Source organism: Anopheles cruzii, chromosome 2 (assembly GCF_943734635.1).
Source record: "Anopheles cruzii chromosome 2, idAnoCruzAS_RS32_06, whole genome shotgun sequence".
Lineage (NCBI taxonomy): Eukaryota > Metazoa > Arthropoda > Insecta > Diptera > Culicidae > Anopheles > Anopheles cruzii.
The window spans coordinates 7,128,448-7,144,337 of NC_069144.1; the positions used below are offsets into that span (position 1 = coordinate 7,128,448).

General features: G+C 49.2%; 2 protein-coding genes across 2 annotated transcripts in view; both read right to left on the reverse strand.

Annotated features, from left to right (window-relative positions):
* Positions 1-216: 216 nt before the first annotated feature.
* On the reverse strand, positions 217-3,544 carry LOC128267573 (integrator complex subunit 8). Its single transcript, XM_053004440.1, has 6 exons — positions 3,427-3,544; positions 2,922-3,363; positions 1,864-2,852; positions 926-1,808; positions 406-868; positions 217-336 (listed from the first exon to the last, which is right to left on the reverse strand). The coding sequence occupies exons 1-6, from the start codon at positions 3,536-3,538 to the stop codon at positions 217-219; spliced, it is 3,009 nt and encodes a 1,002-aa protein (XP_052860400.1). The 5' UTR covers positions 3,539-3,544.
* Positions 3,545-5,151: 1,607 nt separating this feature from the next.
* The window catches only part of LOC128277291 (MOXD1 homolog 1), a 38,503-nt gene continuing 27,764 nt past the window's right edge, over positions 5,152-15,890 (reverse strand). Inside the window, exons 2-6 of the mRNA XM_053015735.1 lie at positions 11,222-11,374; positions 7,972-8,258; positions 6,041-6,722; positions 5,429-5,962; positions 5,152-5,352 (exon numbers count right to left, since the gene is read on the reverse strand). Of these exons, the coding sequence (XP_052871695.1) occupies positions 5,152-5,352; positions 5,429-5,962; positions 6,041-6,722; positions 7,972-8,258; positions 11,222-11,374 (1,857 nt within the window). The remainder of the gene's footprint in view (positions 5,353-5,428; positions 5,963-6,040; positions 6,723-7,971; positions 8,259-11,221; positions 11,375-15,890) is intronic.

The following is a 15,890-nucleotide window of genomic DNA, read 5'->3' on the forward strand; positions in this document are numbered from 1 at the left end:
CTTCCTCCTGGTTCTTCTCGGCGAAGGATTTGGTTTCCCGGTAACATATCCGATCGGCTTCTCTTCTCGCTTCCCGTTGCTCCTCCGTTTTAGACGATACAGACAGGCAAACATTTATTTTTACATATATATATATAGAAGAAGAAGAAAGGAGATAGAAGAAGATAGTAGAAGATAATTCGTGTACATCAAACATTCTTTTTTGTCTCGAACGCTTTAACACATGTACTGTTTGGCAAGGGACCGCAGAAAACGGTTCTTTCGTACGGCGGCCGCCTCCCGTTTGATTTCTTCGTTGTTATTGGCATTCAGCTCCAGCTGTCCGAGGAATGCAATCTGTGGATAGGAAGGAAAGCATTGAAAATGAAACACGGAACAGTACGATTCGTACGACGATCCGTTTACCGTTTGCAGGCGTCGCTTGTGCTCGCCCTTCTTGTAGTGCCAGTTGACGATGAACTCGAGCAGCGTTGGGTCCCAAATGCAGCTATAGTACGAGTCCATCGCGTCCGCGTAGCTGGACGACTTCTCGCTGATACTTTTGAACGCCAGACCGTAGTCGGGTTCGTCGAAAAACTGGCACAGGACGGCCGCCTGTACGAAGCACCCGAGGCTCGAGCTGCACTTGATCATGCGTCGGATGAGAAAATCGTCAAACAGTGGCCGCTGCAGATGCACCGTACAGTACTCCGTGCCGGAGATGAGGGCCGTCACGTAGAAGCGCATCGCGGCCTCGTAGTTGTTGCTCACGTACTCCACGTCCCCCTTGAGCTTGATCCACGGAATGTTGTTCGGGTAGTACTTGAGGGCCTGGTTGAGCAGCAAATTGAGTGCTTCGGCCACCAGCTTCAGATTGTAGACCGATGTACTGAAAAGAGACGTTGGTCAGGGTTAACTGTTTCGGAAATTGCACCCCCAAACCTACTTGTTGACGTTCGCTGGCCACAGGAACATGTACTCCGCGTTCATGTCAAAGTTCGTTTCGTCCTTCACGATGTTGTGCAGCTTCGCCAGCAGCGACAGCATTATGGAGATGACGAGCGGATCGCGCAGTTTCGCAATCAATAACACGAGCGGACTGTCCGGTGCTAGCTGCCGTTGGCGAGAGCCGGGCGCATTCAAAAACATCGGCAACACCAGTTCCCACGCTTCGCGGTTCGTCTTTTTGGTGCCCTTGAACTTTTCGATATCGAGGAACGCTTGCGTGAGCGCCGAACACAGTTCGATGCCGGGAAAGCGCTTGTCGGGCTGCAGGAGCAGTGCGTTCCATTCGTTAAAGTTCAAAAGCAGTACCGCACAGTGTTCCAGCACCTTACCGTGCGGAATCAGATCGGTGTTTGCGTTGCTACCGATGATCGTGTTCATGCACTGCTTGCAGCTGCGTATCAGTTGCTGCTGGTCGGCCGGTTTGCGCGGCCACTCGGCCAGCACTTGCTGAATCTGAATGTACAGTCCCTCCCAGGACACCATCTTGCCAAGCTTGGTCACCAGCGGATTGCCTGCCAGTTCGGGGCGCTGGGTTTCGTTCTTCAGCACCGTCAGCAACGTAAGCGCCGTGGTGTAGTCTTTCCGTGCGGCCAGTTCGTGTGCCTTTCCGATCAGAATGTACGCAAAGTCCTGCAGGAAACCGCGTTGCAGCGGAATCAGGATCTGCTCCAGGGCGTACGGGATGGACCAGCTCGGGTTGATGGTGAACAGTGGCTTCGAGGGATTGGTGCCGGCCAGTTTCACCAGCAGCTTGCGGACGGCGTTGGCCGAGGTGCACGATATCAGTTGCCGTTCTAGTTGTCCCACTTCGAGTCGAACATCTGGAAAGGGGTGAACTTAGAAACCCGTGCCCGTTGGGTGCCTTTTTTACCTTACTTTTCGTTTCCGGAATGGTCCAATCGCTTTGAACCGCAATTCCGGACAGCTGCGTGTCGGGTTCGGAGCGCTGCTGGCGATAGTCCTGTAGCTCCTGTTCCGATACCACCCTCGGGTAGGTTCGAACGAACCCCTCGATGGCGCTGCCCAGTTCCGCCCCGTACAGGGTTACGATGTCGAAAAAGTATCGCCGCAACAGCGTGCGATCGTCCTCGGCGAACTGATCGTACTGTTCATCCGCGTACTGGAACAGCGATTCGATCAGTTTCGGTTGCTCGTGTTTGTACTTTTGCAGCGCCACGTTGCAGCTCAGAATGTTCTCGCCGTCCATCACGTACCGGATGATGTTGAGTGCCACCACGGCCAACTCGAGCTCCTTCTGTTCGATCGGATTGCCGTCGGTGCTGCCGATTGCATTGTAGCCCTCGATGTTTAGCTCGAGCAGCTTGCGCTGGGTCATCGGTATCTCGCGCCGGATGTTGTCCTCCTTCAGAATGACCACGATGTCGGAGTAGTGGTTGAGGATGGATTCGTGCAAACGCTGCAATAACCCGTCTGGTTCTCCCGTTACGCCACACGCCAACAGATAACCTTGCAGAGCGTCCCCATCGACCGTACAGTACAGCGGTGGTCCACCCCGGCCCGCACCTTCTTCCCGCTGCCATTGGGTGTAGTTCTCTTTACACAGCAGCACGTGCTGGCGGGCCAGCTCGTAGCGCTGCACGAACAGATAGTACATGCAGAGATCGTAGTGAATCTGGGCACGCAGTTCACACGCCCGTATGGCCAGGGCCGCTTCGAAGCGTTGCTGGGTGTTGTCGATGTTCGAATCGAGCGGTACGAAGGAATCGTACGTTAGCACCCGGAACGTGTGCGGTTCTTGCAGAAGTTGGTTCAGAAAGTCGATGCTAAGCTGCGTAAACGGTTCCAGTGCCGAAATGGACGATTCATCGCGCAGCGTAAAGCTGACGGGCTCCGTTAACGATTGACTACAAGCAGGGGGTAATGGGTGCCAAGGTAAATTTGGTATGCAAATAAACCACCACGAAGCCACTTACGTGTGGTTGTTGAAGGGCTTTGAGTTCTTTATGACCGCCGCACGGAGTACCTGCGCTCGCAGAACCCAGCGGTGGTACAGCGTAAGCGCGAACGTTAGAGCATGCTTCGGTCCGTCCACAGCGACCGTTGGGGATTCGTGCACGAGCGACAGTGGCAACGTGACCATCTTGCCCGCCATAATGCTGCACAAGTCACCGAGCAGCTGCACCTGGCGAGCCACGGTTAGGCTGCGTTCGAGCTGATCCAAGTCCCATCGGATGAAGGCGGCCACCTTGAGGGCAAGTACCTTCAGTGCCAGTTGCTTCTTCGTGTACCGCAGACCATCCGATTTTTGCGGGCCACTCGTTTCGGGATCCGGTGGGGTGGTGCTAACGTCGTGCGGGTTTTGACCCTCCGGAGTTATCGATAGGAACTGGATGATCAGATCGGTCGGCGACGGATCTGAAAACGGGTGGAAATTAGGCACGATACTAAAAGCCGGTTCAGCCGGCCGTGCTTACGCACCGGGATTAGGTTTGTTTAGGTGCTTCGTCAGGAGAGTTGGTTTCAGGAGAAACTCGAACCACAGTATGGTCTCCTCCGAGAGGGGCACGGTTCGTGGTTTCAGTAGATCCATTTTATCGGCCAACGAAAAATGCTATCGGTTAAACACGGGGACCAAGCGTTACGCAGTGCTTTAAGCCGGGCGGATTGAACATAAACAAATCGGAAGACAAACGTAAACAAACCAGTTTGACAGTAGCCGTATCCGTGGAAGTTCCGCTAGCGGCCGTCAGGGGCACGATGTGAACAATATTACGTTTAGTACCTGCGGTTCAGCACTACTAGATTCAAATTGACATAACGTTTTGTAGTTAATGTGTCATTAGGTGGAAATTTCTATTTTCTGGAAAATGTGCCTGGAAATGATGTGAACGAATCCCTTCGTAGATGTAGCGATGAGACGAGGCTTTGCTGTTGGCTTGGACAACAACGAGTTGGATAATAACGAGTAGGCTTTGGATAACAACAAAAAGTGTTGTCAGCGTTCGAATGGAAAAAATGTGGCTCCCCTTGTCGTTAGATTACTTTCTTTATTAACATATTATTTCATTCGTACGTTTATTAACATATTATTTCGCTCATTATTCATTCGTACATTTGTTTGCAGCTTAAATGGTATCGTTCAGCTAAATTTACGTGAACGTTAAATTTACGGTTACTGTACACAGCAGCACTAGATTCGCCAGTGCCTTTACATCCTTGCTGGGGATTCCTCCGCAACCTGATCTTGGATACTATACTGGCTTAAAAATATGCGTTTATGATGAATTGGACCCATCGGGTACATGCTAATCGTGTCCAATGTTCTTGTGCGCACGGAACCTGTCACCTAAAGGTACACGAAGAGTACAACTTAAACCTAAACCTATTCTTCGTCCGTTAGATCAAAACACCTAACGAGGGGACGCCGAAGGGTCCCTGAACTGAACGACGACGATTAAACTTTGGCTTTTCTCATCCTGCTGCACCTTTCGGTCATCACCGGTTGTTTTCCGGGCGGTCCAACCATGACTACTGTGACGAACTCCGGTGAATACACCTCAAGAAGTTACACTTTCCTTAGCAAATAATTAGTTCGAGAAGCAGAGAGTCTGAAAACGCAACAACTAAAACGAATCCTACCGTGAAGCGAGATCAATAAATATTACCAGTAAATTTTAGCGCTAATTAGTCCAACTCGGGTGCGGTTTTCAATCTATCGTGAGGAAGCGAAAGCGGTTTACGGAAGCGTGCAAATAATTCATCCACATGAAAAGAACCTCATCACGACGACAATGAGCCTCTTTCGTAATGCTAAGCGTTCCAACACGAGAATCCTGACAGCGAAAAGCCGAAATCGAAAAAGGCCCGTTTTTTTGCCCGTGACCGTTGGTTATCCTGACGCCCGATAGCGTTTGTGTGGCTCGTAGATTGAGTAAAAGTGATATCCGTTATGGTAAAAGAAATAGAACCCGCCGCGGAACAATGGGGTTTGAGGCGAATAAATTAGTGAATGCAGCCCCATCGCCGAGAGCCTGATTAAATAACTTAGAAGATAAACGGGCCCGGAAGGATCCGGCGGCGGTTGCATAATTTATCCCACGGGAGAGGCGATGCGCAGAACCACCACGGGGACCAGCGGGAGACGGGGCAATAAATAAAGGTATGAAACACACACACGACCATAAGCGTTCCTCTTCCGCCGCATTAGTGGGTCGCCGAGGTCAACGGTCGGTGCAGGATGACGAGCAGCGCCAGGATCAGTAGCTTCGTGCTGGACATCGTCGTCGTCCGGCGAGCCGCCGTCGAGGTATGGTGGTTCGATAGTTCCATGAACAGATGGTACGGGCACTGGCTGGGCGCCTTCACGAACGTATCGAAAACGGGATATTTGAAAATTTCCGATGCCTACAAAAAAAAGAGCCGAAGATTAACAAATTTGAACTCGTGCAACGTACTCCACGGTTGTCGCCGGGGTACGTACCACCGAAATGGAGTCACTGGACACGCGGCAGAAAGTCATGTGCTTCCCGGTGAGTATGCTCTGCTCGACGCGCCGCGTGAACAGCGGCTCCCCCCACGGGAGCTGATTCAGGTGCGACAGAAACGTGCGGTCGTGAAACTCGACCGGATCGGAGATGATCAGCTTGTTGAGGATCGATTCCCGGTACAGGAGGTCCTCCTCTTCCTCGACGATACTGTACTCCTTCGCGTTCTGGAGTGCCCGGATCGCCAGCTGGTTCTGCTCGTCGTCCACGTCCCCGCCGGGGGCAAAGTTGGGAAACACGGTCGTCGGCAGCAGGTCCAGAATGTTGCCATTGTACAGGAACAGATTCTCGACGTCCGTCATGTTCATCGCGTAGAACTGGAACACACCAAACGTTTCAAAGAACTCCTTTACCGGGGTCATGCTGTAGCACCCGGCCAGCTCGATCTTCGGGTAGTAGGTAATGAACGACAAGCACATCTCCTGTTTGGTCGCGTACCCACCCAACGTAGGTCTCCGGCGGCCGACGGTCTACAAAAAGAAGGATATTCCCCAGGTCAGTCACATCGCGACAGTGGGGGGGGCGGGATTGGCAGGACACCCACGTACCTCGTATGCACAGTCCGTTATCAGGTAGTCGCCCCGCAGCACATTGGTTTCGTTCTCCAGCTGCCGGACCTGCTGGAAGTTGTGGTTGTAGTTTTCGTCCTCGACGATGCGCGGCAGTTCCTTGCCGTCGCGCACGTGCCGCAGGCTCATCTTCCGCCCGGCCACGTGCGAGTGGAGTGCCGCGGACACAATGTTGATACCGCCGGCCGCGGGAAACACGGCACCGGTGCAGGACGGGCCACAGATGCCCACGTTGCGGTACAGCTTCTGGCCGGGCGGTATCATCTGCGTGTCGGAGACGGAAACGCCCGAGATCATCATGCCCGCGTCGTGCTGACGCACGTGGCGTGTGTAGTGGATACGGAAGCCGGAATGGTCCAGGACGCGCTTGGCACGCGGATTGTCGTAGTGCACCTCGAGCATGTAGTACTTCGGGGCGCCCTTATCGCCCCCGATCGGGATGCCTATGTGCTCGGGCAGGAACTGGCCCGACGCTCCGACACCCCACGTCGCCACCGGAGTGATGCACGAGTCCCAATCGCGGGGCGTCAGCAGGTTACTGTTGCAGACGGCTCCACTGCTCTTCACCCACACGTCCCAGGAGTTCGGGTCCGAGCCGGGGTACGAATTGGTCGAGCACTCGAAGAGCGTCATGTGGTGCACGAGCGGTTGCTTGGTGGAGCTGGAGGTGGAAATTCGAGGCCCGCGGTTAATTGAGGGTATGTGGAAGTTACATAACAGAAATCTGCCAAAAACAATTGAGATGCCTAAATGCCGCGAAAGGCCCCCATTTATGCTGGCCACAAATCAACAACGATTAATCGCTTTCATTATCCCGACGCATGGCCTGCAACGCTTCCGTTTCAGTGAGCCTGGAAGGAGTCCATCCATCAACAAGCTTAAAATACGATGTCCGTAAATGAATTTCCGGTGGCGCTTTTCAGGGAACGGTTTCAACATACGACTACTAATTACTCGGTACACGAAGCTAAAGCTAATTCAAATGATGTTCCCGGAGTACGTTTGGAATGGAAGTTACATCATGTCACGGATTATACCGACACATCCTGACGATTTATTTTGCCGCCATGCGAGGTCAGTGATGCACTCATTTCAACCGTTTGGAAAGTTGTTGAACGAAAAACGGCATCGATCAATTATTGGAAATCTGAAGCCGGGACCGAGTTGTGTGTACTGCCGATTGGCGATATGAACTGAGTAACTTGTTAATTACTATGCTGAATTTCGATTAAAAGCTACCATCAATCATCGCGTGTTGATACGGTTCGCATTGTTAGTCATTATTGAAGTATGATTACGGGACTTAAGCAGTGTTCTATCAAAGTATGCCCCGGGAGCTTAATCTAAAGAGAACACGAGCCAGAAGGTCTGCCGGTTAATAGTATTCCTATTATGCGCATGTCGTCCACTCCCGTTGGGCCTAGCTCATTTGAATTCTTCCAACAAGATAACATCTCGACCACCGACAGCATCAGGCTCTTTAAAACTTGATTTGGCGACTTCCTGTTCTATTTTTGGTCAGCGCTTCTCGTTTGTGCCAGCATCGGTAACGCTATCCCGTCTTTGTGGGATTTGCGTCTCTCCTGCCCTGGGTTATGATTTATCACTTAATTTGGGAAAAAAAAACTGTTATGCCAATTAATAGGATGTGTCCCGCGTGATAAGCATCTCTTCCTGTTGGCCGATCGCTTGCCGCTTCTTATTGACATGTGTTTAATTAGGGGATGATTTAAAGCAAATCGAACCGGGAAAACAGCGGTGATGCGGTGTTCGGTTACCTGCTCATTAAAACCGTTCATTTTGGCCGCTTCCTCCTCTAGTTTATTTTAAAAAGAACTTTCTAATGTGATTCATTGCTGAAGCTTTGTCACTAGGCAGGGGGCTTGAAGCTGGACAAGGACGACTCTTACCTTTCCTTGGTTAGTAGGGCCTCGTAGCCGATTATGTGATGTTTTTCGCGCAAGGTGGGCGCTTTCAGGATCTTGCACCAGTACAGTGTGTCCATGCTCGCGTCGATGGAAACGTTTTTCACCGTGACGTCCCACTGGCGCAGATCTTCCCGCAGGTCCGCGGGCCGGCGGAACATCGGGCCGAGAAAGTGGATCGAGCGGGCACCCCGGTTCTTGCTGTGACCTTTCATACTGCCGGCCACCGGGTCCCGGTCACCGTACGACCACAGCACCTTCATCGTATCGGCCTGCAACAAGAAGGAAGATTCATTGGAATGTTAGTCGGAAACAGTCGTTTAAAGTGCTTCGTGCTTTAAGATTTCACGTATCTTAAATTTGGTCGTCGCACAATCCAATTGACACGCCAACGCAGTACACGCGAAAGGACGAACGAAGGCCAAACGCCAGATTCGCAAGCGAACGACACGGGGACACTTCGGAGGGTTCAGGGGCCGAGTTCAACGCACGACCGGTTCGCGAATCCTTTTTGCCAGGTCTCTCGCAAAAGTAGGTGGGTACAGAGCCGCCGTCCTTGCTTTGGATCGTTTTCAATCGACGGCTGGCTGTCATCTGCGTGTTCGTCCTTTCTCGACGGGAAGATTGCAAAAACGCGCTCACCGAATGCTTACTGTTTAAGGTACTTTCAAGGTTTAAAGCAAGACAGCAGCGTTTACTATCCTCAGCTGTGCCGTTGTCACATAAACAGACGATCTTATTACGATACGGACTCCACCATGAACCGCTATGAATTAAGGAGCTGCGGCCGGGACTAAGTTTTAAAAAGCTCATAGTTGTTGGCAAACTCATGCGGATTTGTTTTTATATCTTGGCGCGCGGGCGCTTCATCGTGCTCTCGGCCATGTTCAAAAGAAGATTGGAATAAGGAAGGCGCGTACGATGGTAGTTTGAAATTGCATCTCCGTTCTCGGGGACCACGAATCCTTCCGTCCGCCCTTTCACTGCACCTTACAGTTCCATTCCAGTCCGGCAGCAGACAACGTCGTTATTTTATCGCATCGTTGGGCTTAAGACCGCGGAGCACCAGCAGCAGCGAGAAGATGTCCTCCCTATTGGACGCCCTCATTACAAGGGTGTAAGATTTCTTAATCATCTTATGAGTAGCATCGTCTTCAATTCCCCGTGGGAGGTTGCTTTCGAGCACGTTTCATCTGTACGCGCTGCAATGTAGTCAAGCAATAGGAACTTGGGAGCCAGTGTAATTGAGTTGTTTCCTTAAAATGTTTATTAAATTAATTCGTTGCAGTAAAGTAAAGCTTCGCAAGGCTAACCGACAAAGAGTGTGTTAATTTAAAGAAAACAAGGTCAAGGCTCCGGAATGGTCACAAATTATGAATCCTTCGCCAACTTTTCCCTCTTTGGCCGATGGGTAAGAACAATGAGACCAATGCTATGGAACTCCATTACAACCCACTGCACAAAGGCTATAATTGCGGGAAAAACTTTTAATTTTCTCAACTTCGAGTCTGTTTCCGCGATTCGTTGGTTGCGCTGTTCTGTGCTTTCGTTCCACCGAGAAAGTTTTCCGACTTTGCCGAAGATGGTTATTTTTGTTCCGGTGTTTGTCCTGTGGCAGAAAGACAGGGCGCGAGAATGAGTTTAGGCAACAAGTGTTGCGGGTGTTTGAAATTATATTCCAAAGAGTATAAAGCCGAAGACACTGGGAGACACTTTTCTTTGATTTTCTTTTACGCTCGGGATCAGTGTCGATAACTGTCATAATGAAGCAACTGAAATATGGTCACTAATTGCCGTGTAGTCTAGAGGTTCATGTCTACGATGAAATATATAAAATATCACGGTCGTGTATGATTCAAATCCTTCCCAAAAGGACTTCTGATGCTCCGTATGTTCATGCTTCACATGTAATTACATGTGCACGTTCCGAAACGTTTTTTTAAAAGCATTTCTTCAGCAAATCCGAGGATTCACCGAGGATCCAATTGCACTAAACTGCATCACACCCCGAGAGTGTTCCGGCGAATTGTTCGTTCAAGGATTACCACGGTAATGGATTCGTTTATTGTGTGTACATTGCATCTAACGGCAAGGCAAATCACCCACCATTAAGGGCGGTGTTCGTTGGCAAGCGATCTCGAGGATATGTGTAGAAAAAACCTTGGCTACGACTGGTTGGTTCACAACATTGTTGGGTGAATTTCGTTTCTATTTTTTAAGTATGATTTCCAACTGTGCGGCGGAGTCTTGGAATGAAAGTTTGAGAGGCAATTAGCAAACCCGAACTGTCATCCGTGGACATTAAGCTCACAATCTCCACTGAAAGAAGGGTTGCTCTGATGCAGCATCAAGTTATGAAAAAAGTTGAATGCACTCACCGGCGGTTAGACACTGCAAACGAAATAGAGTAGCCAGAAAGACACTCATCGGCCAGACATAGGAAGCCATGAGCATGAGTTGTCCTTTATGTCGGATTTTATCCACATTTTCTCCCGAGCAGCGCAATGACACCTTTTTGGACGAGCGAAGAAAATGCACGCCCCAATGGGTCCAATTTTGCAGTCCCCGCGCTCCAGTGAAGTGAGCCGGCTCGAAAAAATAGAAGAAGAAACTTGCACAAAAAAGCAAGAAAGCAATAGAATTAAGATTGCTGCTCCTAGTGCAGCGTATGGGATAGGAAAAGCACGAAACAAATAAACTTGTCATGCAATGGACCGACTCTGCGCCAAGCCTAGGGAGCACAGGGAATATGTGCCGTCAGCATGGAGCAAAGCACTTCTGGACTTTTTTAGTCCGTAGACACACTAAACGTTGCCCACTAGACGGTTCATTGCAGCTCGGTCCTTATTTGTTTCCGTGCCTTATCATGTTCGGGCGGGTCGGTTCTGTCTGGAAGCAGAACAGAGTCAGAGATGGTTGGTGTTCCTTAGAGCCAGGTGATAAGCAGAATAGTTTTCCCGTTACCCCGCTCACAGCCGAGCGGTTCAGTCACAACGTTCATTCTCAACCTCAATGGCACGATTCCGTCCAAGTTAACGCACTGCTCTAGAGTACTAAGCTCGAGATGTCAACGTTTGACAACGGAAACTGACACGGGCAGACCGGCGACCGGTGAACGGCGTGCCGCCAATTAACGAGATTTTCACAACAGGATTCCACTAATTACGGTACACGCTCAGTAGGCCACTGGGCTTGGCTAATTACAACATCTCTTACACCGAAGACGTTTACTTACACCAATGATAATGTCGTGCGGATCGCAAGTCTCCAGTGCCCGCCGGAAGGTGACACTGGTGTGGGTCAGGTTCTGGAATCCGCTCTCGATGTGGTAGTTTTGCGTGTCGTCCTGTACCGGCATATGATGGTTGTCCTTTGATCCGTGACAGTCCTAGGAGCAAAAACAAAGGAAGGAAAATTTAGGTGACAGTCAGTGAAATTTAATATTAAACAATGAAGAAATTTGACAAAGTCCTTGGAATATGGGACTTAAATTATGTGCCATGATGTCTACTGTGTCCACTCTTACGTAATTGTTTTCCCCATACTGGTTCCGGCCTTTTTGTGGTCGGTTTTTCAATCGATGATGGTTGTCAAAGTTTTCCAATAATTGTCCAGCTCCTCAAGCAGCATTTCGACAAGAATGAGGTATTTGCGGGCATGGACAGAAGAGAACAAGTTATGGCCAACTGTTACGTGTCGATTCCGCGAGACCGTGCCAATATTTGGACGGCAGGGCTCGTTACGATGAAGTGCCTTTCGTGCCTCAACAAGGTGGACTTTTTGCTCGCATGATGACAAAGTTCTCGCGCTGAAGGTTGTCATGAAGTTAGTAAATCCAGAGTGCATTCAACGTGTCGTGGTGGCAGTTATTTCAAATCAATTAAATCTTCTTCGTGTGCACTCGATCTGTCCCACCAATGAGCACGCGAATGGAGCATAAATTGGAGCTTTATGTCACTTGTAAAAGGAGCGCCAATCGTACCGATAGCGGTGTTCATTTATTTGATTCGGTCCGCCTAAATCCACAGCATTACCATACCATTCGCAACGGAGAGAAAACTTTCTACATTAGGTTCGCCCGTCCCCAGGCCAGTGTAACTGTGTTTAGGCAATATATTCTCCCCTTGGTGTGTAACTTTCGGACCCCTGCTTCGGAACACCAAAGTTCTGTGGCTTGCTGGGGGAGTGAAGAATTTTTCTTTTATCGCCGGGATGTATTTTCCGAATCGCGTTTATCCCGGAAGATGATCGTCGGCGAATGGCGGCCAATGGGGCGCTCGCGCTCCCTATCGATAAATTTGTCGACCATAAAATATCACCAACCAAATGGCCTGACGCGAGGAAAAAACGGCATAACATCGGGAAGAAAAATCAGGACTAAACTTCAAGCTCATCGGCTTACGGCTTTTCAATTCCGTGCCACACTTTAGGAGGGTATATGTGTTATTTTCGTGTATGTTTAGTGTTGAACTGCCCTTCATGGTCGGCGAGTGTCTGCGGAAGAGCCACAAAGCATATATTTTATTACTCCTCTCTAGTGTGAAGTTTGCCTTGGACGTTCCACTAGAGCGAGTGGAAATCAGTACAAAAAATCCTGCAACAGACGACTCTTGTGGATTGAAATCAGAAAAAAAAAGCTGATTATTGAAAATTCATTCCAAGTGTCGTATCAGACGGTATTTTTTGTGGACAGGCGCCTCGAAAGTAAATTATAGATTTTATTCCTACAGAGCCATCATCATCGTTCTGGTTGTTCGGGAAGTTAAAGATCTGCTAGCACTGATGAAGGACATTCGAATGTCAGTTATTCGAGTAGTAACTTTCTGTTTTTTATTTTAATTTTTGTAACGAAAGTTATTTCTAAAAATAACACATCAAACACGAGTGCCTATTAACGAATCAAATGGCTAAAGTAAAATTTGTAAAATCGCACCAGAATTGGGAGCAGAACAGTAAAGGAAAATGTCCAAATATTTCCAGCACCGAAAAAAAAGAAACAAATCAAATGAACAGCGGTCGCAGAACTAGCGCATTGCAATCAAAGTTGCGGACTGGAACTGGAAACCAAATTCAATCATATTTCCTTTTCGCTACCTTTACGTTCGCGGAACTCGTGGGAGTCCCGCTTGGGATGTCAATTTTAGCACGTCCCCATCTCAAGCTCCGATAGCTACCATTCCTATATTTATCCTTATCATCAATTCGGGAAAAGTTGGATTAGCATCAATCGGTGAACCGTTTTTGGGTGAGATTTTGCCACGGAATTGACTAACATCATTTGTGTCAAATTTACAATGACGCACTCAGTGGCATGGACAAGGAATTGAGAACGGGAACATCTACCCGTGCGTGATAAAGGATTCGAATGTTTTCTTCATTTCAACATCCTTTGCCGGGAGTAATTGTTACGCTTTATACCAAAACTTCAATTCCTTGAACTTCCGGCTCCGGCGTTCCTGCTTGTGTGGTAATGGCAGCGACTAGGTTCTGTTCGGAACGGAAACGTTTCTATTATCATCCACCGTTTCGACACGGCATCGGACAGCTCTCGAAGCCCGGTGCCGATTACTACCGGAAACAAGTGGATATCACATCGTGTCCTTGCGACCCCTTCCTGGGATAGCACAAAAAAAACCCCCACAAACGAACGTTCCAAAACAAATAGAAGAGTGAAGCGATATCCTCGGCGAGCGCGGACGGGTCCGGCCACGGCGGATTGATACCCCGAATATCCAAAGTTGCAGAATCGAACGCAGAACGCAGTGCCAGCGAGAATCGGAGCGAAGGTTTTGGGTTACTGGGTTTGATAGAGTCTGCCGAAAATCGGAAGCCCGGAAAATAGAAAGTGCCACTAATGGATTCGTATTGTCATTCGGATGGGTCTTGATCGCTTTTCGCACTTCCCGAACGAGGTGGGATTCTGTATTCGGAGGTTTTAACAAGATGTAGAGTTCACCCATGGGAGTGGTTCGCAAATAAATTTAATGTGCCTTTTGATGCGCTTGATAAATGATCAGCCGAAGCAGAAATCACTAAATATGTTAAATTATTTCATGAAATTATGTCGACAGCAGGAAAGGCCTTCCGGGCGGTCATGTTCCGTCAAAACCCGTATCGCCCATATAGCCTCACCGGCCAAGTTGTGTAAAAAATCGATCAATTTCGTTGCTGGAGCTCGAAATGACGTTTTAATTACTGTAAAACAGGATAAAAATAGAGTGCACGGTGTGTTACGATCCACACAAAAACTGGAACACCCCGGCAAACGGTGGATTAAAACTGAAAATTAAAAACACACTTATTATGTGTGCCTCAGCGTGAGAGAGGGCCGCAGCATAATCGGCAAAAACGAGGCAGGATGCGGATTAAAATCGGCGGATACATTTTTCCATCTGCGCCACAGCACAGCCGGTTGGCGCTGAAGTCGGAGCGACCCAAGCGGAACGCCACGAAATGCCCCAAGCAGGCTCTTCAGCAGCTTATGGAGGCCCTGTGATAATACAAAATAGCGATTCCGTTTTGTAAACGCGAACGGTGGTCACTTTGGACAGCGAGAACGGGGGCGCGCGCCCGTCTGACGAGCGGTTAGCTTAATCTGATTGCGGGCATTCCGGGTTCAGGTGTTTGTGTGTATCGATCGCGTTGCATCACGAAGCCGGTGGGAAGCTGGACCAAAAATTTACAACCGGTAACAAAAATTGGGTCCATTCACGGAAAACTAAACCAATTTCGCTGCTGCAGCAACCGTTGCACCGCATCATTCATGAGGCGCCCGAAGACGCAAACTCAAACCGGTTGGGAAAATTATGGGCAAGAACGGTTCGAGAAGAACGAATTTGCGGCCATCAGCAGTCTTCCTTAAACAGGATCCCAAATTTGCCACGCTTTGCCTGGCCTTCTAAGCCACTGTTGGGAGTAGAACTTGGCCAACATTGTGAATCGGTGAAGAAATCTGTTCATGGATTTTATTTTACCATATTTTTTTATGCTCCATTTGTATTTAACTCTTTAATTTTCCATTCTTATTCAATGCACTATTATTTATTATTTTCCAAGAAGTTTTAACCGACTTTGGACAAGCTTTTCTGTGCGGGCTGCCGAAGACAGAACCACAGCAAACAGAGACAGGACAGGTTAGGGCCAAAGATTGTAGGTCGTACGAATTGGAAGGTTATCCGGGGCTGCACACGGTGAACAAGTTTCAGTTTAATAATCCAGCATCGTGCAGATAAAAAAACGAAAACGCTATCTAAGGCTGAACTCTAGCGTCCCAGCAGACCTGAAGAAGTTTCGCTTCGAGCAAGCTAAAAAGCTGCCAAAATTGCTGCCTGCTGCCGGTGGCCAGTTTGATTGCGTGATTGTCATCATGGCCGTTTGGAGTTGGTGCCCCGAGGGCACCAAACGGACGCGCCACCTTGGCATAGGGGTAATCATTAGTAGCACGAAGGGCGTGTGCAGTTTGCACCGTAAATGCATACAGCCGGCTTCTTCTTCTGCTTCTTCGGGGGGCTGTTAGGTGCTGTCGCGAAGATGTAGCCAAAGGCGATCTGACGAGGGGCCAGATCTTATCGCAGCGGCTGTGTAATAGAGTTTTGGGGCCTTCTCTTCAGTTTTGAGGCGAATGGCATGATGGCAGCAATTTTCTTGCACCTTCAAATTTGCGACTAAAATTCGAGAACTGGTTCTCCGGGGCGCGCTCCACGTTGCGTTTAAAACGAGTCAACAGTAGTGGATCGAACCGGGGGGAAGGTTCGAGATGTTTTGAGCATTTCTGGATACGCTTTAACGGAGTTCGTATTCAACGGTTGCTGATTGTATGGGAACCGGGTTGCCGAAAGGTGTGACGGATTTGTGTTATGAATATTTGGACGTAATATTTCACTATTAATAATCCGTACTGAAAC